Here is a 23,166-nt window from a genome sequence, read left to right as displayed (position 1 = left end):
GTATCTAAAGAATCGTAACTTAAGATGGATTTTCTAGATAAACAGAAAAAGTATTGTCTAGTTTTAAAAAAATATATCAAAATGAAAACATTTCCTGAAAACAAGCATAATAAAGTGGTAATCAAAACTATTTTTTGGCCAAAAAAAAAAAAACAGCATTATTTTGCTTGTTTCACCTAATTTTATCATGTGGCTTCTAAAAAAACAAGGCTTGAAAATGTTTCTTGGTTTGGACTGGAAACAATGCAACAACTTTAAGCAAGAGAAGCAATTTTGCAGTGTTTAAATTGGTCGTATGTCTATTCATTTAATTCTCATGTGTTTTGTGTGGAACAGTTGCGTTGAATCGTTTGGCACCTCACCGAAGCAGATTTCCTGAGGTTCATCCTCTGAGTCAAACTGAAAATAGCTGTGGTTAATTGTCTTTCAGAAATGTCTGAACTGTTTGGAGGCCAAACAACCTGCATCGGGGGGCTTCAGTGTAAGTGTGAAGAGCTTACAGGTGAAGTGTTTCTTCCTGTTATGCACTGCTATATCTCTGTATTCAATGTTTGTAATAATAAAACACCTATATGATTAGTTTTCCACTCATAATAGCTTTAAAAACTGTCATTTGTTTGTTTGTGAGTTGACTTTCTCTATTAGCTTCTGCTTTTTGTGCATGTTTGTGGTTTTTCAATTTACCCACATTAGCGTTTAGGTTGTTTGAAGATGTGCCACTAGTGAACTCGTATTTGCAAGGCACCCTATGCCTTAGTGGCCTTTTAGTAACCTAGTAGTATAGTGGCTTTTAATCCTTTTATTTAGCTAACAGTGGCCTTCTCAACCACATGGCTCAGTTTGAAGGTCTTTAATCAGGGAGCTAAGGTGCCCAGAAATAGACATGCCAAGCTTTTTAGTATCATACTCGAAAAGACTTTGGGTGTTTCTGTTGTATTTTTTTTTGGAAATATGGCTACCTTTTCGATATGATGTGGCCATCTTATGGTGATAACCGTGTTTTGCATGTGCGTTTTCCGTCGAACGGAGACACGAAAAGGTCGTGATGGTTGAGAAAAAAATAAGTGGAAGAAAAAAAAAACGGGGTGGGAAAAAAACTGTGATATCTCGCAACATAAAAACATCTTTGCGACATAGCGCAAAACATCTTTGCATTTCCTCACAAAACATCTTTGCGAGGGTATGCAAAAACTAAAAAAAAAATGTTTTCCTATCACTGTTTTTTCCTCCCAACCTCCCTGCCAACTTTGTAATTGTGTTGCTATATTTCTTTAATATAATTTTTAACATTCATTTGGCTACTTTTAGCCATTTTTAAAAAGTGACTCAAAAGAGCAGTGGCTGCAGGCTTCACTCAGTAGAGTAAATTGCTAGCTCAGATAGTTTTTCGTAACTGTTCATTTACTGATGTTTGTTAACATGTATAATTGTTGGTAATTTAGGTAGCAAAAAATTCCAATAGTGCTATAGTTGTTGTCTCTTTCACAAATGTGAGCTGACAGGCGGCCTCCAGTCCACGTACAGCAGCCTCCTGCAGACAGTAGATCACTTCTCTGTGCACCGACGGCAAATGATTTGGCACAGGCAGTGTGGTGTAGTCAAACCGATCTGCTTCTCTTTTTTTTTTTTTTACAATTTAATTTGAACGTTTATTCTTTATTTGTTCACAATCACATACATTTTCAGTGAGAGTTTCAGAACTTGTCTGAGTTTACGTCCGAAAGAGATTACTGCAAATTCACTACACATCTATATACTGTATTCAAACAGCAATACATTAAGTTAAATTGACATGCTTATATAAAGCGTAATGCAAATATAAATACCCCTTTATTAACCATAGGCTGTTAAACAAACAAAATCTTTGGTGATGACGTCCGTAACGTGACAATTCTTAGTGATTTTTAGCAACAGTGCATTAAGCTACTTTTCACCGATCACCCTTCTGGTCACATTTGTTCTTTAGAAAAACATGTGAAAAAATGAAGCTTCTCGCTATATTTACTTTTCACTGGTGTTTACTCGACTCTGGTAAGACGTTTTAGACATTAATATTGTTTCTCTTCTTGTTTTCAGACTTTGTTTTCAGAAGAGGAAGTGACGCGGTTTGTTTTGAATCTTACAGGCAATTCGACATAATAATGCGTTTATCCTTTGTATTTTGCTGACGATATGTGTTTTTACACAACCGTAGGACGTTTGTTTACTAGGCTAACGTTAATCACTCTTCTGGTTACAAAAAAAACGCTGCAAACAAGACGCAGTCACCTTTTCTGTGGTGCAGTCAGAAACTGCTAATCATCGCGTAAAATACAGGAAGTGTATGTTGTAATAGCCTAACTCACGTAAAGTTGAAGTAGACGTTTAATATCAACATATTGATGAAATTACCTTTTAATGTACTGTGAGACACTTAAAAATGACATTAATTTATTTTTGTTCTTGTGTTGTTTCAGTGTTTGCTTGTTTAAACTTTAAAACGAACGTAGGTGTGTTTGACTTAAGTTTGTGCTGTTTTGCAATGTTGTCCTACTTGACACCGGAGATAATGTGCGACAAAAGTGATCAGAGATACTAGTTGAAAGTGCCTTTTTACCATATGTTCGAGCTTCTGAAGTCTACAGCTAAAGATGATACAATCATGAATATTTTGTTTATTCTGAGCCATATACAGCCCAGTTGCTCACAGATTATATTTATATAACCAGAAAAACTCTTTTCATTGAAGCATACTGTTATATTGTGGCATGTTCATCAAAATAAAACATAAAAATAGTATAGTTAGTTAAAGTTCATTTTAAGCACTTAGGGCACTGACTATGTTATGGGGCTAGTTCACATGAAACTGAAATTTCTGTCAATATTTATTCACTTGCCACAAGCCTGTTTCAGTTTCTCTCTTCTGTTGAACACAAAATAAGGTTATCTGAAAATTGTCAGAAACCTACAACCATTGACTTACATGGTATTTTTTATTTATTTATCTATTTTTTAAATATAATATGGAAGTCCATAATTACAGGTTTTCAGCATTATTCAGAATATCTGGCTTTGTATTTAACAGAAGGAAAAAAACATATAAAGGTTTGGAAAACTTGAAGAGTAGAATTTTCCTTTTTAGAAGAACTATAGAAGCCAGTGGTTCTCAAAGTAGGGTCGGGACCCCCTGGGCGGTTGTTGGACAATGACAGAGGGTTGCTTAGTCATTTCCAAAAGTTAAATAAATTTAATTAAACCATTAGAATTGCAATATTTTAGCCATAACCCACTGATTATATTAATAGTAGTTCTAATAGTATTAAACAACAACAGCCTTTAAATTATTATTTTTATAGGATTGGTGTGTTTACTTTAGATTAACAACACCGCAATGACGTCAGCTCCAGCAGATTGATTTTATAGCACCAGGTTAAGCTTTCTGATACCTTTATGGCAGTCAAATGCATTAAAAATAAATACAGGCCACAACTGAATATTGAGGATGTTCTCTGATTGGTGGTCTACAACATTAAACCAAGAATAGACTTATGCTGTAAACATTGTGCCCACCAGTCTCTATAGTTGAGGTTAATATTAAATTAAACAAATTAATAAATGACTATAAATATATGGTTGTTAGACGGTTGCACTTTTTTTGTGTCGTCAATATGCTCGCGTTTATATAGGCCTGTCGTTGTATGAACATTATTTTGCATAGAACATATAACCACCTATGGGGAATTTTGGGGTCACGAGTCATTGGCATTGCTATATAGGCCATGGGCTAAAAAGTTTGTGAACCCCTGCTTTCAGCAGTCCTAAAGTTGCTTATTTGAAAAATACTGCATCTAATCCATTTAATCTCAGTCTTAGAAAATGTAAACAGCACTGCACCATTAGCCATGTTTGCATCCACCTATTCTTATGAGCATTTTGCCATATTGAATAAAACTGCTTAATAGAGATGTCAAGAGGCACACAGTAGAGTAGGATAAACGTTTTATCTGTTCAGAAAAAAAAAGTGCATTGACTACACATTAACTGAATAAATTCCAGTATGCCTGTCAAAAAAGTAATGTGATTTATTTTTAACAGATCACTGAGCATGATGGGTTGGCATTAATGGACAAATAAGCAGACCAACCACATTGTAAAAATATGAAATGTTTTGGTCATTCAAGGTCTGTCATCAAAGTAGTCAGGAATTATTACCCCCAGAACTGAGCATCTGCATGCCTAAAGAGCAATTCAGAGTTAGAGTTAAAGTTGAATACACCTAATGTTGTCGTTTATTTTGGTTAAATGCCGCTCTCGTTCTGCTTTATCTTTTCTTCGCCTCACACCCTCATTTGTTCTTGTCCGTTCTGTAGATTGTGCTCACCTGTTCCTCTGTTTGCTTGGCCTAACCCAACAACCACACTTGTGGTCTTGGCTAGTTTAAAGCTTGTGCATGTGAGAGACAAAGTGTGCACTATTGTTCCAGCTTAGCAACACTGCAGAGCTCAGTGCCCTTAATCCACATGCTGTAATCAAAGCAAATCTAAATTAGGAAAACCATTTAAGAAAACATTAAAGCGCAAGTTGTTTTTTTTATTAGAACTTTTGATTTTGCAAAACTAGTACATATCTAGGCATGTATATTTTAGAAACACTGCACCGAAGCATGATCTGAAACACCCAAGTCACGTGACTAAAGTGTTTGGAAACACGTGGTCACCTGACTAAAGCGATTCAAACCATCAATCAGTTTAGAAGTGTTTCGAGACCTGGCGAATTTGCATTTGACTACCAGGGTCAGACTACACTTCTGGCTCATATGGCCTCGTGGACTGTGTGTGCACGTTGTTACTGTGCTTCAAATGACTTTTGGGTTCGAATCCCGACTTGTACAAATACTGTGTGGTTTTGTGTATTTTAATCCTGTTTCTGTTTTATGGTGTAGTCTAAATAGGATACAGCTGCAGTTACGCCATCAATTAGCATCATTTTTGTAACACTGTCAAACAATAATTAATATTTTTACTGTACTGTGATGGTTGGGTTTAGGTAGACATAAATAAAATACATTAAATGGGAAATTTAATGAATATTATAAATAATTCTTGTTAACTTTTGGCCACAACTGTGTCTGATCTAGCAAAAACCCTTTTTTATGACCAAAACAAGACAAATTTATTATTATTCGGATGTCAGACCGATGTTGAAAACAAAACGATACAAGAACAAAGCATTACCAACTGGTATTAAAGCATTTGAAAATAGCTGTATCAGCCTGAATTTAAACCCACTATCCTCGCATGGTAGTCGGAAACCTGAACCGCTCCATTAAATCACTTGAAGGTTTAAACATGCAAAGTGGGGTTTAATACCTCAATTTGCTCAACTGATCTTTGCTGAAACTGTTTCAGTGCAATACATAAAAATGACCACTAGGTGTCACCGTAGAGTGGCATTTTGAAGCTTCGACACATTTGCTTCGACTTTGACTTCATGAAGCCTCGCTTTGCCCACCACTACTTTTTATTTCAACGAGGCACAGCAGAACAACAGCATATGATACTATGACAAAGGTCTGTTGAAGGTGAAATATCCAAGTGTCCTTCTATCTTTCTTAGAGGAACATTGTTTTTAAACATTTCAATAATTTTCTCACGTATTTGTTGTCAAACTGTTGATTCTCGGCCCATCTTTGCTCCTAAAGGACTAGACCTTTCTTGGATGTTCTTTTGTATTAAATCATAATTACAATCACCTGTTGACATCACCTGTTTCACATCAAATCATTATTTAACCAACTCATCTGATTACAAGCCCTAAACTGCTCATGTCCCAACTTTTTTGGGAATGTGTTTCAGTTCTGAATGATAGGAAAGCATGTATATTTACAAATGAAATGAAGTTGACCAGACAAGCATAAAATATTTTGTGTTTATATTGCAATAGAAGTCAAGCTGCAGGCACACTGGGCTTTTCCTCCCATAGACTTTCATTTATACGCACACGAATGCGTCAGACCAGAAAAGCAGGGTCATGCGTCAAGTTTCGCAGGTTGCTGCGGTGCAAAGATCAAACTTGATGAACTCTGACCTGCGAAATCACGTCACTTGACTGCGTGAGACTAATCGAGGATCAAAACATGACATCTCTGGACAGAAAATTAAAACATGGAGCAATCAATCGGATTTTTAAATGTCCAATAAGCTTGTTTAATCCCGCTCTTTTTCGCAGAGTTGTACGACAGAATTTGGCAAACGCAAACTCTAATGTGACCGCAGCTTTAAAGTGAAAAAAAGTGTTTTTCTATACTGTCCCTTTTTTTTTTTTTTTTTTTTTGATTTGGGGTTGTACATAGTGCAACTGGGGGATTTTCAGAGATTTGTTCTCAAAACAAACAAGCCACTCAAAAAGGAACGACAGTACATGCATAACAACATGTGGGGTAAAGAATCAAGTTATGTAAATTTTTGAACTGCCCCATTTGTGTAAATTGAGCACTAACATTGTCTTGTGGACTTGGGAACATTCTGTGGCAAGTTATTCAGGGCAACACTACTTGTAAGAGCCATTATGTTTGTTGTAATGCTGTTTTTGACCACTGGGTGGAGTGTGGGTTTGGAGGAGTATATAGGTAGACAAAGAGTTAGAACAGCAGTGTAATTAGAGGGAAGCACAACATTTTTTGACCGTTTGAAAGAGCTTTGTGGAGGCATTCAATGTGATTTTATGAGCATTTATATACCAGACTGTGAGTGGAAATTGAGACATAAGAACTGTCTGTTAAAAAATAACTCTAATAAACAGTATTTGGAAAATGATTCCTTTATTGAGATCTCACACGTCAGAAACAACCCTACAGCACCTCAAGTGACAAAATGGTCATTTGTGTCACTACACTACTAATAAAAGAAATTAGGATCGATTGTTTTTTTTTTTATTAAATAATTATTGTTTAGCATGTTCAGAAAGAGGGTTGTAAATTTTGTTGTATACGTTCCTAATTATGATCATCCGTTCATCAATCATGTAAGTTTGTCACGTGTGAATCAGGGATGTTCTGCTCTTTGTGTGTGTGTGTGTGTGTGTGTGTGTGTGTCTGTGTGTGTCTGTGTGTTTCATTATGAATCCACTCACATTTCTCTACCTGTAATCTGTATGATCTGGAGAAAGTGGTATTCACAGCTCTTTCATGTTGTATAATTCACTTTGGCTTCATTTTTTCCAGATGTTTTTGGTGTTTGTATGGATGGAGAGTCTGTGTCAGTGGCGGAGGGACAATCTGTCACTCTAGACACCAATGTTAAAGTAAACCAACAGCAAAATATTACATGGAGTTTCAGCGATGAAGTCATTGCTGAAATCACAGGAGACCTCAGTTTTAACTGTGCAGGTGTTCAGTGTGAAGGTGGTGATGGTAAATTCAGAAACAGACTGAAGCTGGACAGTCAGACCGGATCTTTGACGATCAAAGACATCAGAATTACAGATACAGGAGTTTATAAACTGCAGATCAACAACGAGAGCAGACAAAGTGAAAAAATCTTCATTGTTACTGTAATTGGTGAGTCATTATTTAAATTACTTTATAATATGTGGCTGTTGATTGCTTGATTCTGATTGGCTGATGAACATTCTATTGTGATGTTCACCTAGTTTCAAACATTTGTAAATGCTATCCTATTATTTTTCATCATGCTTCAAGAAAATTGTAGTAATTACATTTTTTACAATGTTATATAAACTAATGAAAAATAGAGTAAAATGCAAGTCAATTTTAATAAAACCTCATGTCAAATTAAATTAAAGATAAGAAATTTTATGTATGCATGAAACTGTATGACATATCAAATCACGGTTATTGTCACGTCAGCAGCAGCATGTGTACTATGATGAGTGAACAGCTTAGAAGGAATCATTCACAGTTTTTTAATGTTATTATTTATTAATCAATAATAAGCAATGTTTTTAACAGATGCCTATTAATTTAAGGTTATTCATGACATGTATGTACCTTTGTCTGATGACTGAATGTGATAATTGATTTCTGCTGTTGGTTTTGAATCCAGGTATGTTTCTCTTCACAGTCGATGTGTAGATTAGAGCTGCACAATATGCCTAAAAATGTATTTTGTCACAATAATAGTATGTGCAATAACTGTATCACAGAGAAGTGGAATAAATTACATTCATGTTACATGCCAAGCATGTTTTGCATACATAGGTTATCCAAACCTGACCAATCAGATTTGACTTTTCCTATCATCTGAACCTAGAGCTGAAAAAAAAAACTAATGCTGGAATACAAATGTTTCCTTCAAGGTTTTTAGTTATTTGTGGTGTTTTAATGTCTAATTTTTATTAATTTAATTAGCTCAGAAAAATATTTTTCAACTGTTTATTTTAGTATGATCATTACATAAATTGCTTAAATTATTTTTTTAGTTTTTTTATGTTAGGTATGTGATAAGAAATATTGTTATCACAACACTTAACATTGCGTATCCAACGATATCTCACATCAATTCAAATTTAACTAACTTTTTGATTTAGTCACTAATTCTTATGAATTTTGATGATCCGATTTGTACATTTGTATGATTTGCTCATCACCAATGACTGGTTAGGTTTGGTGGCCTTCCTTTAACAGGCAGCATCTCCTCACAGAGACTACAGCCAAACTGAAAGCAAAATCAAAACATAAAGTGTCCAGGCCTGGTCCTTACTTGTCTTCCACTGCTGTCTCTTTTCCTTTTATTATACAGAGCTCCTTCATGGCACTTGGGACTGGTGCAGGAACGCTCCGGTTACTAAAGTAACCCTCGTTCCCCGAAGGGGGGGAACAGAAATGCTATATGGAAAAAACTTCCACTATATGGGGTATTTTGTTCAGAAAGCCAATCATCTGAAAGAGTATTGAAACTGCCAATGAGTTGGCAGCTTCAGCTTGCGCAGCTGATGCTCGTTGCAATCAATTTGGCTATATAAGCACAGTGCGTGGAGGAGCGGTCCACAAGCCCGAGGGCGGCAGATTTACTCCCACTGTAACCCTCAGATCTGCCATGGAGCGGGGGACAACTGGGGTGGGTTGCCCTCTTGCAAGAGCGAGCCGCAATCCTAACTGCGCAACAGACATGCTGCCGCAGTGATGGCATGCACTGCCCGCGAGCACTGCATTAACATGCGGGACCCCCAGACATGAAACGCAGTGCTCATGCCCATCATCCGGGGCCAGGAAACCACCGCATGCAGAAACGCACGACGTCTTGAAAAATACTCATTGGCATTTCATTGGCCTGTTTACATACTCTTTCAGATGATTGGCTTTCTGAACGAAATCCCCCATAGTGAAAGTTTTTTTCCACATAGCATTGAAGTTCCCCTCCTGAAGGGAAACAGGTGCCTTTCTTCATTCCCACATCTCTCAGTCCTGCCCTACTCGCTAAAAACTGTAAAATAGATATGTTTTTTCATATTTTCCAAGTATTTTCCAAGTTTTTTCATATTTTCCAAGTATTGTCTTGGCGTAGATAAACGCATTCTTGTTGTATGTTTCATTGCCTTCTAATTAATTGTTGTTGTTTTCCAGGTTTTTTCCATGTTGGTTCATATGGAGAACCTGTGTTTGTAGTGAAGGGAGATTCAGTAACTCTACAGTCTGGTGTTGAAACAAACCAACAAGAAAAGATTAGGTGGTATTTTAACAACATCCGCATCGCTCAAATCACTGGAGATTTCACTAAAATCTGCACAGGTGTTGAGTGTAATGAAGGCAATGAGAGATTCAGAAACCGACTGCAGCTGGATCACCAGACTGGATCTCTGGCCATCATGAACATCACAAACACGGACTCTGGAGTTTTACGTCTTCGGGTCTTCAGCAACGACAGCATTGGAGAAAAGATCTTCATTGTTGCTGTATTTGGTAAGTCATATGTTTAAACTGTACAAACTCATTTAGGATATTTTTGTGTGACATTTAGAGGTGTGTATCAATACACAGTATATAGAAAAAAACACTAAAAGAAATTACTGTTAAAAGTTCCTAAAACCTCCCCGTCTGTGCAGTTTTTACACCTTTAGTTTGAAAAAAGTCAGGAAAGTGGGTGAGTCCAGCTTTGTTTAGGTGGGAGTGTTGAGTGGTGAAAAAGGTAAGGGTTTGCATGAAAAGGGGAGTTTCATTACCTGCAAAAAAATTACATGCAAGTATGGCAAATCCGAATTTCACCATTTCCAGATTCGAAAATCTCTTGGGTAAAAAAATGTTTCTTACAAACTTTTTTTGTTGCGTGTTAATAGACCACTTTCATCCAACTGCTTGGGTCCACACATGAGCTTTGCTCTCAATGCGGGGAAATGGAAACAACTTTTGTTTCGGCACATTTAAAAACACTGGCAACCCAAACAATTCTTCTTCAAATTGTTTTAATTACGGTTGGCAACACAAAGTGGTGTCTCTCTGAACACTGTAACAGGTAAAAAGAGTCTTCGAACGTATATCATAAATATTAATGAAGTTGCATCTCATTCACAATTTATCGTGCTGATTAGTACAAACCAAGTCTTTCTCATGAATTAATGCTGAAAACTCGGTGTCGTCACTTTATACTGGCCGCTACAGACATCCAGTCTCCACACTGGAATTGACACAAGGATGTCATGGCCGTGACGTAGCAAATTTATTTTTAAGCCAAAAGAACAAATTTGCTCTATACAGTGAAAAAAACAATTTACATTTTTTTTGTGAAATGTGTGTCCTAATAGTGTTTTTAGCAACATGTTATATATATACATATATATATATATATATATATATATATATATATATATATATATATATATATATATATATATATATATATATATATATATAATGTGTTTTGGTGTTTCATGACCCTTTAAAATAGAACTTATTTGGTTTATATGTGAGGAATTATAGTGGGTGGGTTGTCAAATCATTAGAAAATAATGCACACCTGAAGTGGTGGTAAATCACAATGTGTGTAATATGCAGATGTCTTCATGATTTTCTAATAATTCCGTGCACTCAAGTCCATTATTCATTCATTCATTTTTTTTTTGGCTTAGTCCTTTTATTAATCAAGGGTCGCCACAGCAGAATGAACCCCAACTTATCCAGCATATGTTTGATGCAGAGGATGCCTCTCCAGCTGCAGCCCATCACTGGGAAACACCCATACACTCTCATTCACACACATACAGTTTTTGCTTACCCAAATCACCTGAACCACATGTCTTTGCATTTGTTGGGGAAACCACTTACGTATATGGTTTTTGTCTGCAAATTCCTCCCATGTGTAACACTAGTTTCTTACACCTCATCCAAAGCCTTCTGTTGTGGTTTGATGTGATTTTTGACTGTTGTAGCTGGGAAATCATTCCGCATAGTGACTTAGAGCTGTAATGTGTTCAAAATCTGCCGGATCTACTTTAACTGTGTTTATCTGAAAATATCAACACACCTTTAAATGTTTATCAGCCAATCAGAATCAAGCATTTTACTGTGACAACACTGATTGCATGTTGTTTTATATTTAGACATTCCTGGTGTGGAAATGAAGAGGAAATCAGTAAGGAAGGGACAATCTGTCACTTTTGAGGCTTGTTCGGTAAACAATCAAAACTATGTGATGACGCTGTATTTTGATGACACTCGCATCACTGAAATGACTCCCAATAAGTCCTGTTCAGATGACCAGTGTGATACAGACAAGAGATTCAGAGGCCGACTGAAGCTGGATCATCAGAGTGGATCTCTGACCATCATAGACAGCAGGAACACAGACTCTGGAGATTATAAACTACTGGTCAACAGCAGCTTATTCAGCATCATGAAGATGTTCAGTGTTAAAGTCACTGGTGAGTATCATTGAATCCTTTAGTCATTTAATAGCCCCCCCTTTGCAGTTTTAGAAAACAGTGTAATATGGAATGAAGATTAAAGAAAATGTTTTTATTGTGAACCTGCATGCAACATTAAGATTCGTTATATTAGGAATTTTGCTACTTTCAGGTCTAGAACAATACTTGGTAGAACACAGCTGTTCATAAAAAATAGGTTAAAAGGTTGATAATTTAAATTTTTATTCATTCATTTTTTTCAATATTTTTAAAATAATGTTTGTCTGTCTTCAACTGTTTCAGATTCAAATGGGCTCTTTAAAAGAAAACATACTGGCGTTGCTTTAGCTTTTGCTGTTGCTCTGCTGATGGTTGCAGTTGTTGTTGTGAGGAATCGTCAACATGTGATCTACAAATGAAGAACATGATGGCAAGCATTACATAAAACTAATTTAATAAGATGGGTATATAAGTTTTAAATCCATATTTACTAACAGCAAACCATCACATAGCTAAATTATATATATATATATATATATATATATATATATATATATATATATATATATATATATATATATACATATATGTTTATTTATATATATAAATGTTTATTTATATATATTATGTGTGCGTGCGTGCGTGTCAATCAGGGTATCTTCCGTCCAATCCATATCCGTTTTCAAACAAAAAACAAAAAAAAAGACAACGTAAGTTTTTCCGTTTTTCACTTGCTCACAAGAAACGAAAAAATGAAATTTTGGCTCTTTTTTATTTTTTTTTATTTTTTTTATTTAGGATAGTTAAAGGGACAAACAACTTCAAAATTCATTATACACATCAAATCAAATCCAATCACTTTTGTTGTCACATCATCACGCGTAGACGGTGCTTTAAACGCCAACTTTCCTTTAATTGGTCAACCAAATCTGAGCTTGTGACGTAGCCCTCAAAATAAGAGCCTTCTGTGGACCAGCACCCAGGCTTTTACCTATTATTATTTAATTATATATATAAACTAAGTTTTCGTATTCTGTCATTTATTCAGTTAGCAGGTTTACATTCTTTGCGTATGCATAAATAAAAAATAAAAAAAGTAAACTAGCAGTATTATTAGACATTTGTTATTGAAATAAGGTCAGTTCGCTGCCAAACATCCTTCAGCTCTGCACCTGATACTGAACAAAGATAGCCATTTATGAGCAGCACCTAGTTTGCAAGATTATTTACGAGCAAGGCCTATAATAATGATGATGATGATAATAATAATAATAATAATAATAATAATAATAATAATAATTAATATTGTTCACTTACTGTTTTTTTTTTATTTTATTTTTTTAAATATATTTTTTAAATATTTTTTTGATACCAGAATAAAAACACATTGGGCTCAGTTGCTATAACAAAGGTCGGCTACTATTTTTAAAATTATTTTATTTCCTTCTATTCATTTTATTTGGCTATATATAGATAGATAGATAGATAGATAGATAGATAGATAGATAGATAGATAGATAGATAGATAGATAGATAGATAGATAGATAGATAGATAGATAGATAGATAGATAGATAGATAGATAGATAGATAGATAGATTTTTTATAGATAGTTTTTTCTATAGATAGTTTATATATATATAATTAAATAATAATAATAGTTAAAAGCCTGGGTGCTGGTCCACAGAAGGCTCTTATTTTGAGGGCTACGTCATGAGCTCAGATTTGGTTGACCAATTAAGGGAAAGTTGGTCCAATTTTTTTGGAAAAGTTGTCCATTTTCCAACCCCCTAAATGAAAAAAACTAAATCGAGCCAAAATTTCATTTTTTCGTTTCTTGTGAGCAAATGAAAAACAGAAAAACTCACGTTTTTTTTTTCTTCTTTTTTTGTTTGAAAACGGATCTGGATTGGACAGAAGATACCCTGATTGTGTGTCATTCTGTCATTTTCTTTTTAGCTTAGTCCCTTTATTAATCATTGGTTGCCACAGTGGAATGAACCGTCAACTTATCCAGCATATGTTTTATGCAGCGGATGCCCTTCCAGCTGCAACCCATCACTAGGAAACATTCATACACACTCATTCACACACACACACACTACCGACACAATGTAGCCTACCCAATTCAATATGGACAAAAATCTCTGAGGAATAATTCCAGAACCTTGTTGAATCTTTGCCACGAAGGATTAAGTCAGTACTGAAGGCAAAAGGGGTCCAACCCAGCACTAGTATGTTGTATCCTATAAAGTGGCCAGTGAGTGTAGATCTGTGTATATAGCATTAAAAGTGACTCCTGTTATTTTTGTACTTTTTTTTTTTTACACTGGTAATTTTAATCAAACAAATAGTTTGATTTGTTTACAATTTGCCTTTTTTTTATTTTAGTGTTTGCATTTTTTATTATTATGTTTTTGACTGCTTTATCTTTGTATTGGTTGTCACTGTGCTTATTTTGCGATAATTATTGATGCCTATACAGGGTTCAACAATAAGGACTGCCCAATGGCCCGGGGCCAGTGTGAGAGATGCTCGGGACAGTAGACAGAATCGTTACTGGCCCAATCGGGTCACTAAATTTCAATTTGCCTGCTACTATTTGTCAGTTGCGTGCAAATACAGTCTTAGAATCGAGAAATTATTTGTTCTTTTAAGTCTTTGAATGCTGCCTTCTCTGTGAAGTCGTAAACACCATATTGCTTTTCGTTTTCTTATATCTGATTGGATGTTGTGAGCACGTTATTTTTTTTCCATAACCTGGTAAAAACCAGTACAGCAAAGAGACGTCAACCTGACGTCAAATTAAAATATGAGGCTAACAGAAAACGTCTGTTGACATGGGTACAAGACGACATGGGTTTTGCTTGGTTTGCCGTCACTTTTAAGTCAGGCACTTTTTGTTTTGCAATAAAATATATGCACATTTTCCATACTGCTATATTTTACTGCTAAATATTTTAACATTTCTAAAATATTTAAATTCTAGATTTACAGACATTTATTTTTGACACATAATTTAAAATATGTGGCTAAGAAATAGCAATTCACTTTTTTTTTTGGTGGGGCCAGTGAAAACTTTGGCAGGGCAAGTAAAAATCTGAACCACTGGTCCAGTCAGGCCAGTGGAGATAATCCTTAACGTTGAACCCTGCTATAAAATGTTTGCTTGCATGAGACCAAAAAAACCTAGAAATAATGTGCATAATGCTTTATTGTTTACTTTCGTACCAATGCTATTAACAAAGTTTATAGAGTTTGATTAAAAAAAAAATGTGTTTGTAATAACTAAACACAAAATTGATCACAGAATTCAATTTTCAACATGCACTAAAGAAAATTTATGTTAAGCTATTCCTGGAATGTGAATAAAGACATTTTAACAAACTTTTGCATTTGTCTGACAATTGGATTGTAATGTAACATGGTAGTCAACAAAGAGGGTTGTTTTTTCTGCCAACATTAAATATTCCAGTGGAGGGCAGTACTGCATTGTATAAAGTGTTTTTTTTTTCAGCATCTTTGGGCTTCATTTTCAGACTTCGCTCATGGTATAAATAACTCCGTATTATATTTGACGTTTTGTTTTTGTACTTTTGCTTGTCACCAAACTTTTTAAAATTTTTGCTTGTGCAATTTTTATTTTTGCACCCTCACATCAATGCATATTTTTTTTTTTGCAATTGAAATGCTGACTAATCAAAACAAAAGCCCTCTAGTGGTCATATATATATTATTGTATTTTTTTTTTTTTTTTGTACTGTAATATATGGAAGGCCGGTTCCACTGGAGAAAAAAAAGAATATATATATATTTATATATATATATATATATATATATATATATATATATATATATATATATATATATATATATATATATATATATATATATATATATATATATATATATATATATATGTATATATATATATATATAGACTGTTATTGTTTATCACGTTTTTAAAAAAAGGAAATATAGTTGAACTAAGTTATTGTCTATTTATTCGTATGGATTTATTATTTCTGTCAGCTCCATTTGATTTTTAAACAATCGGATTATATGCTTTATGCTGTGTGATTGCTCCAAAAGCCTAACATTAAGATGTTATTTCTCTATTACATGGGCTAATGCAATTTGTCTACACAGTGTGTCTTTAACACTTCATATAAGATCAGTCTCAACAGAAAACTACTTTATAACTTGGAATTGCAACTTTATTTCTCAGAACTGTAGGTTTTCCCCCAATTCTGACATAACTTGCCATTTTGAATTTACAACTCACAATTCTGAGATAAAAATAAAAGATAAAATTCTTAACCTTTATTTAATAAAAAAAGAGATAAAAAGCAACAAACTTTTTTGTAATATTCAGTGGTGGGCATGGGCTTCTGTAGGGAATGACAGTGTCATATATTAATGTTGTGTGTTTTTGTATATTAATCCAAAAACAGTTCTAAATGATGTCCCACACTTTGTGCACTTTTGCAACTTTAAATTATCCTATAATTATCCTACTATAGCTGGCAGCTAGCTACCTGCCGGAAGTGGTGTTAGTGACACCAGCAGGGGGCGCTCAACCTGCTGTCTGTGTGGGTACTAATGCCCCAGTATAGTGAAGGGGACTCCTTACTGCTCAGTGAGCACTGTCTTTCAGATGATACGTTAAACTGAGGTCCTGACTCTATCATGGCCTCCTAACCATCACCATATGGCTTTATCACTCTGTCTCCTCTCCACCAATCAGCTGGTGTATGGTTTGCGATAGAGTTGTAATCGAGCCATAAAAGTTAGGCCCGCTTGGGCCCGAGCCCGACAGAATTCGGCCTGAGCCCGACAAGTACATTTTGATTAACAACTTAATAAAGCCAGAACATGTTAACAGCCCGACATTATTTTAATGTGCACATGTACACAGATTTTTTGCCTTTTATCATGAATGAGTCATTTATATGTGTTTTAACATTATTTATTTCTAACAAAAATAGGCTATAGACCACTTGGAAGTTGAAAGAAGGAAATAAAATAAGTCCTCTGTAATATCATAACATCTCAGCACTCTAAATAGGCCTAGGTAGCCTACATACACTTAGCCTTTAAATTGGCCAACACACAATAAAAATAAGTCTTTCTTAACCAAATAAATTAATATATATATTATAAATGATGGCGGGTATTTGGCAATAATGAAATTAAAATAAAGGCTCTGTGAGATTTGTTGTGCCACTTCTCTTCACAATCTGCATCAAGGCGAAGGTGAAGCTGAATAATAAATTAATTATGCCAACATTAGTCTGTATACTCTGACTACATTATGATTTTATGGTTTATTTAGTTGTAAATTTTATCCTTTACTCAACAAGATTAGGCTATGTGCTTTTGTGGAGGAACTTTAATGAATCCACTGTAAATGGCTTTAGCGCAGTCCTGCGCTCACTGATGGTGCATCCAGCAGCACACACTTTCTCTGCTGCTGCTGGCCAGGATGCACTACTGTTTTGGCTAATTTAGTTTGTTTTGGATAGGATAGTTTGTTCATCTTCCACCAGCCAAGAACACTCATTTCATTTTTTATGACAGCGGTTTCAATGTAGCGAGTGACCTCGTCATCATCCCTGTCAACTTTCTGTACATTGCTGTATAGCGCTCTAACTTAATAAGCAGTGTATGAGCGACCGCCGTAATACCTTGGCGGCTAGAATGATTGTTCTTTCTGGACTGGCGGCTGACCTGACCGCAGTCAAAATTTGCACTTTTTTACTTCTCCATTATCATTTGTTTCACCTTTGCAGAGATGGATTTTAATGTTGTAACGAATGAATTGATAACTTTTTTTGCGCTATCTAAATATATCACATGACTGTTCATTTAAAAATTATAGAAATTAAGCCCGATGAGGAGATTCCCCCCAAAAATATGTAAAACACTTTGGGCTCTATTTTGATGGTCCATGCTCAAAGTGCAGTGAGCAAACGCTTTCAGGACGTGTCAGAATCCACTTTTGCTAATATAAGGATGGAAAAATCCACTTTGTGCAGTGGCACATGATCTAAAAGGGTTAAGTTTATTTTCTTAATGAGTGTGTTTTGAGAATAAACCAATCAGAGTCTCATCTCCCATTCCCTTTAAGAACCAGTAGCGTCGCGCCATGGCACATTTGCTATTTACATGACGTAAAGTAAGTGTAGGTGGAAAAACTGAGCATTTCACTAGCAAGAAAACAGCTAAACAGGGCATCTACAGCGCAAGAATAAGAGATAAATTATTAACTTTCACTCTCGTTGATAGGGAAACCTTGTACACAAAGACAACAATTAGCCTTCAAATTATTTTGTTTGTTAAGCACAAATAATAAATTCAGTTCTAATTTCCAGCAAATGAATAAATGAACAATAATAACGAAGTGTGCTCTAGCAAACAACAATTGCGTCGCGCCTTGCGCCACATTGCGCCGGGTGTATGATAGGGCCCTTTGAGTGTCCAGAAAGCACAATATAAAAAATAATATCATTATTATGCCAACACTAAAAAAAGGGAAAAATAAACTCAATAAAACTTATTATTTTGGCTTTTTGCCTGTCATTACTGGAGAATCCATTGTTATTCTAAGAATAAATGCAATGTTTATTATGTACAACATACAATATCTTCCCACTTTTTGTTTTATTTTTGTCTAAAGCCGAAGTCTACACGGACAGGAATAGAAATGTCCTTTAATAACACACTACTGAAACCTCACAATACACTCACGCACACTTACATCAAGCAGAAAAGTCTATCATATGCATGTACATGCCAGATCTATTCCCAATTAGGCCACAGCAATGTTTTAAACCCCTTTTGTTGAGAGTTTTGCATCTATTCCTCACAGGATTTGGATGATCATCTCAAGGCAAGAGGTAAATACTCCACATGATCTTCCTCTTTAATCTTAAAAAAATAAAATAAAAGCAAGAGATTATTATTAAGTTGTTTTATTAACGATATGTGTTTCTAATTTCTCACATCAATTATTTAAGTATAGAAGTAATGCCAAACTTAACACATAACTAATCTGTACTTTATGCAATATTATAAAAGAGGGTCACATTTAAAAAAAATATATTTTTTTTTTAATGAACTGCAGAATCTCATGGACTTTTAAGCAACCAGCAGACAAACTAGCATCAGTGCATAATTTCCTGAGGGTTACAGTTTCCTGTAAATGAGTTTTTTTAAACACACTGGAGCCAAACACAACTTTCAGTTCACATCTTTCTAAAATGCCGCCTAATAATGTGCAACACAGTGTAAATGTTTTAAATGTGTATATGTGAAAGTACATATAGAGTTGATAGTAAAGTCTGCTTTAACCCTTTAACAGGCATCATAACCACCTGGGGTCCATTCTTCGTACCTCGCTTAAATGATCTGAGATGATTTGGCAAATCCTGGATCTTTTAATCTTGATAACTGATCTCTCGCTAATTTGGTTCTTCAAACAAGTTTGCGAATCAGATTAGAATGTCTGGATGAACTGATCTGAGATCGCTGCATGTGTTGTGAAGGACTATCGATTCTCGAAATCATGATCAGCAATGCAATGATTGGCTGACGGCACAGCAGGGTAATGACATCATCTGATTAATATTCAGTTATCCATGTGAACAAAATTACATCATATTAGTAGTAAACGGCTTGTTAAATATGATACGCAATAACTTTAAACTTTCTTGTGGGCTGCATGCTTGGCCCTTTCATGTGTCAAAAGCAATTTATTTAGTTTTACATTTACGAATTTTCCTTATTATAGTAGTATTATTGTAGCTGTTTTTTTAATCGGTGTAAATAATAACTGGATACAAAAGCATTTTGATATTGGTAAAGGTGTCTGCAACTTTTGTGAAGCACTGGCATATTAACTGTCAAAACATGTTTATGACTGCATAAATGTATTATTGCTTTAAAAAAGTCACATATTCTGCATTTCTATATCATACACAAATTGTACTAAAGTTTTCACTTTGCACCACCAATTGGCAGTTTTTGTACTCTTATTTCGGGGGTGCAGATTGCATACGTTTTATTAATATAACTTTATTTATTTTATTAATAACTTTATATATTTAGTTATATATTATATATGTTATTAACTTTTTTTCAAGTGTATATAACTACTACTGTAAGAAAATATCAGAATTCGGTACATGCTTTCAGTATTATCTTTGCTTAAACATCTAATCCTATTTATATAAATTGAACCTGCTCCCGATTAGGTTTGACCTAGCAGAACTGTTGCTATGACAACAACTCTCGGATCAGCTTTGAAGAACGAAACGATCCTGGAACGTGTCAAATCGTCAATATTCAAATCCAGCTAACTGAGTAATCCACGTACGAAGAATGGACCCCTGTGGTTAACCTTTTATCCATAGGTTATCATTATCATAGGTTATCATAAAATTCATCAGAGTTGTTTCAGTATATTATTCAATCCAAAATGCTACATTAAATGGTTAAGTATTACAGAGATGTTTTTCAGATGTTATACTAAGTTTAATGAATGCTTATATATATATATATATATATATATATATATATATATATATATATATATATATATATATATATATATATATATATATATATATACATACATACATACATACATACATACATACATACATACATACATACATACATACATACACACACACACAAACACACACGCACACTGTAAAACCCAACAGTCAAGTGAAATGAGTGTAGTTACCTCTAAATTGGCTGAAAGTTAATTCTACTCATTTGAAATTAGTTTTGAACTCAACGTTGAAGGTAATAAGTTTATTAAATACCTCATTACTTCAGCTTCAAGGGAATTAGTTCACAGTACTCACATAAGTTAGTTTATCTCAAATAGTTTGTAGCAATCAGTTTCCTCAGTCTGTTTGAGTTGCCTTAACTTATTGGGGTTTACAGTACTCAGTTTGAGTTCTCTTCATTTATTGGGTTTTACTGTGCTCAAATTACTTGATGTACTCAAATGGATTAAGTTTATAGTACTCATTAGATTAGCTTTTGTACTTTAATGGTTTGTTTTGCAATTGGTTTTCTCAAATGGTTTGAGTTAGCTTAACTTATTGGGTTTTGCAGTATACAAGGTTCTAGATTCACTCTTGACATTGGTGGGGACATGCATAGAGTGCATGCATCGAACAGCACAAATTCTATTTTGCGCTTTTAAGAACATGCTTAAAGTACTTAATAATATAAAATAAACAATAATACGAATAACAACCCCGTCCCATGCTGCAAAAGTTAATTTATATGAATGTACTGCAGTCAGGCTTTGAGGAGGTATGGATGGAGATAAATTTAGAGATGTGTGTGATGCAATTTTACTGTTTTTCAGAATCATGGAGGCCAAAATCAAAACTATTTTAATGAATTGCACTGCCTTGGTTAATAGTATTTCTGTGAACTAGTAAAAACTTGATTTGGTGCACATGTAGGTTATGAGTTGACAGAGCATTACTTTATTTTGAAGCCAATATATACAATATGGAATTTAATAGCTTAATACATATCTGTATTTATTGATTTTATGCAACATTTTTTAAAGTAATAAATTACCTTACCGATTTCCGTGGTTTTCTGTGGTGGATTATGGGATCAACGTATGTTATTTCTTCTTCCTGAGTCTGGACTATTTTAGCAAAAACAATAATCTATGCATTACATCAACAAAACTCAACGTTTCAATCTTTAAACATTTAACAGCGCAGTTTTTATTGTTGGTTTTAGTTTATTTTATAATTTTTTTAAAATGTATGAACACCCTTACTATACCTTATTATTATTTCAAATGTTCCACTACTACAAAAAAAGAGAGAATCATTTATTATACTAATATTAATTTATAGCTGCAATTAACACTTGCCTTTTTGATCATGTTTTCTATTTCTCCTGCAGATGCAGAAGATCCCGAATCCAGCTACAATCAACAAAAGTCCAACAGTGCTGGCAGCAGAGATCACGACCGGCAGCGACACAGAGTCTGAAATGATCATTATAAATGTAAGTGAATATGTCTAATCTACAACCAAAGACAGAAAGAAGTGCTGTTATACAGTACCTTCGTATGGCTGCCAGAGTGTGTTGATGTCCAGATGCGTGGTCTGGTTGCTGATGGTGTTGTTGATCACACAGCTGTAGGTGTTGTTATCCTGATATTCTACCTCCAGAGGTAGAGAGAGACTGATGCTGAGATCAGACACACTGATGCTGGACAATACACTGTTTCCTTTGTACCAGGAGAGACTCACAGACCTCACATTCACCACTGAACACAACACTGAACAAATATACTGAGATGAAGAACACTGAGAAGAGTTGAAGGTGAGGACAGGAACAGGCAGACGAGCTGGAAAACACCAGATATAATAATAGATATAAATAAAAAATATATGAACTATAAAGATTTAATTGTCAAACTATAAAGTAATTAATTTAAACTGTATGGAAATATATATGTCTGCTCACCATTAACAGAAACTGTGAATGATGTTGTTGTCAGTTTTTCTCCATCTATTTCTATTTTATAAATTCCAGCATGTTCATTTGTGGTGTTTGTAATGGTCAGAGATCTAGTTTGATGATCCACCTTCAATCTGTCTTTGAATCTTCCACCAAGAACATTATCAAATATGGAGAAGAATAAGTTTTTATTGCTTATCTTAGCTATGACAGAGTTTTCAGCTCCAAATTTCCATGTTACATCTTCATGATTTTTGGGGATTACACTAATATTAGGGTTTAGAGTGACTGAATCTCCCTCCATCACTGACACGGACTCATCAAAAACACCTGGAGAACATGAAGAGGTATTACACAAAGACTGGTTTATAATATTACAACTCAGCTGTAGATATGTACATGTAAACTAAACAACCATTTCAACAACCACAGAGACACAGTTATATGACCTTTTGTTTAAATTACAAGATTAATTGTGCTGTTATCTTCAATAGTTTTTAAATAAATGAGACATTAAAATCAGTAGAAAAACAACCAAAAAATGTTCAGCAGCTCAATGGTTTTTGGCTTTCAAAGCCTCCACATGCAGATCATAACCAGACACATTCTAAAACTTATTAGTGAACCTCACAACTATTCACAGCAGTAGATGAAAATTCACCCGAGCTCATGAATGGAAAAAAGAAATGCTATAATAACTTACCAGCGCAACATCTCCAGCACAAACAATACAAAACAAACATCTGAAACATGTTCTTTTACAGTTCTGCTTCACTTAAAGACCTTCCGCTAAAAACACTGAAGATGATGTGTGTGT

General features: G+C 34.6%; 3 protein-coding genes across 8 annotated transcripts in view; 1 reads left to right on the top strand and 2 right to left on the bottom strand.

The window, feature by feature from the left end:
• The window catches only part of LOC100006469 (natural killer cell receptor 2B4), a 9,988-nt gene extending 5,529 nt beyond the window's left edge, over window positions 1-4,459 (bottom strand). Inside the window, exon 1 of one of the 3 annotated variants that reach the window (XM_087303745.1) lies at window positions 4,361-4,459. Coding sequence is in view for 1 of the 3 variants with exons in the window: in XM_087303743.1 (XP_087159869.1) it covers window positions 960-1,170 (211 nt within the window). In the remaining 2 variants the exon portion in view is untranslated. Of the gene's footprint in view, window positions 1-959; window positions 2,326-4,360 lie in introns of those variants that run through there. The other 2 variants (XM_087303744.1, XM_087303743.1) reach the window with 2 other exon arrangements.
• On the top strand, window positions 1,905-15,221 carry LOC100333939 (uncharacterized). 3 transcript variants are annotated; one of them, XM_087303607.1, is made up of 6 exons: window positions 1,905-2,031; window positions 7,202-7,537; window positions 9,563-9,898; window positions 11,533-11,853; window positions 12,139-12,265; window positions 13,868-15,221. In XM_087303607.1, the coding sequence occupies exons 1-5, from the start codon at window positions 1,983-1,985 to the stop codon at window positions 12,252-12,254; spliced, it is 1,158 nt and encodes a 385-aa protein (XP_087159733.1). In that variant the 5' UTR covers window positions 1,905-1,982; the 3' UTR covers window positions 12,255-12,265; window positions 13,868-15,221. The 3 variants fall into 3 exon arrangements, with proteins under 3 accessions (XP_087159733.1, XP_087159732.1, XP_087159731.1); XM_087303606.1 differs by having other exon boundaries at window positions 13,794-15,221; XM_087303605.1 differs by having other exon boundaries at window positions 12,139-12,299.
• Window positions 11,928-23,166, bottom strand: LOC137489040 (uncharacterized). 2 transcript variants are annotated; one of them, XR_015521562.1, is made up of 7 exons: window positions 23,053-23,166; window positions 22,356-22,679; window positions 21,949-22,236; window positions 21,754-21,870; window positions 21,452-21,519; window positions 18,595-18,764; window positions 11,936-12,244 (listed from the first exon to the last, which is right to left on the bottom strand). XR_015521562.1 is itself a non-coding variant. In XM_087303746.1 (6 exons), the coding sequence occupies exons 1-6, from the start codon at window positions 23,099-23,101 to the stop codon at window positions 12,233-12,235; spliced, it is 858 nt and encodes a 285-aa protein (XP_087159872.1). In that variant the 5' UTR covers window positions 23,102-23,162; the 3' UTR covers window positions 11,928-12,232. The 2 variants fall into 2 exon arrangements, 1 of the variants encoding a protein (XP_087159872.1); XM_087303746.1 differs by lacking the exon at window positions 18,595-18,764 and having other exon boundaries at window positions 11,928-12,244; window positions 23,053-23,162.

Source organism: Danio rerio, chromosome 22, assembly GCF_052040795.2.
Source record: "Danio rerio strain M-AB ecotype USA chromosome 22, GRCz13ab, whole genome shotgun sequence".
Taxonomy (NCBI): Eukaryota; Metazoa; Chordata; class Actinopteri; order Cypriniformes; family Danionidae; genus Danio; species Danio rerio.
The sequence above is the reverse complement of the archived record's forward strand: the minus strand, read 5'-3'. Positions and strand labels throughout refer to the sequence as shown.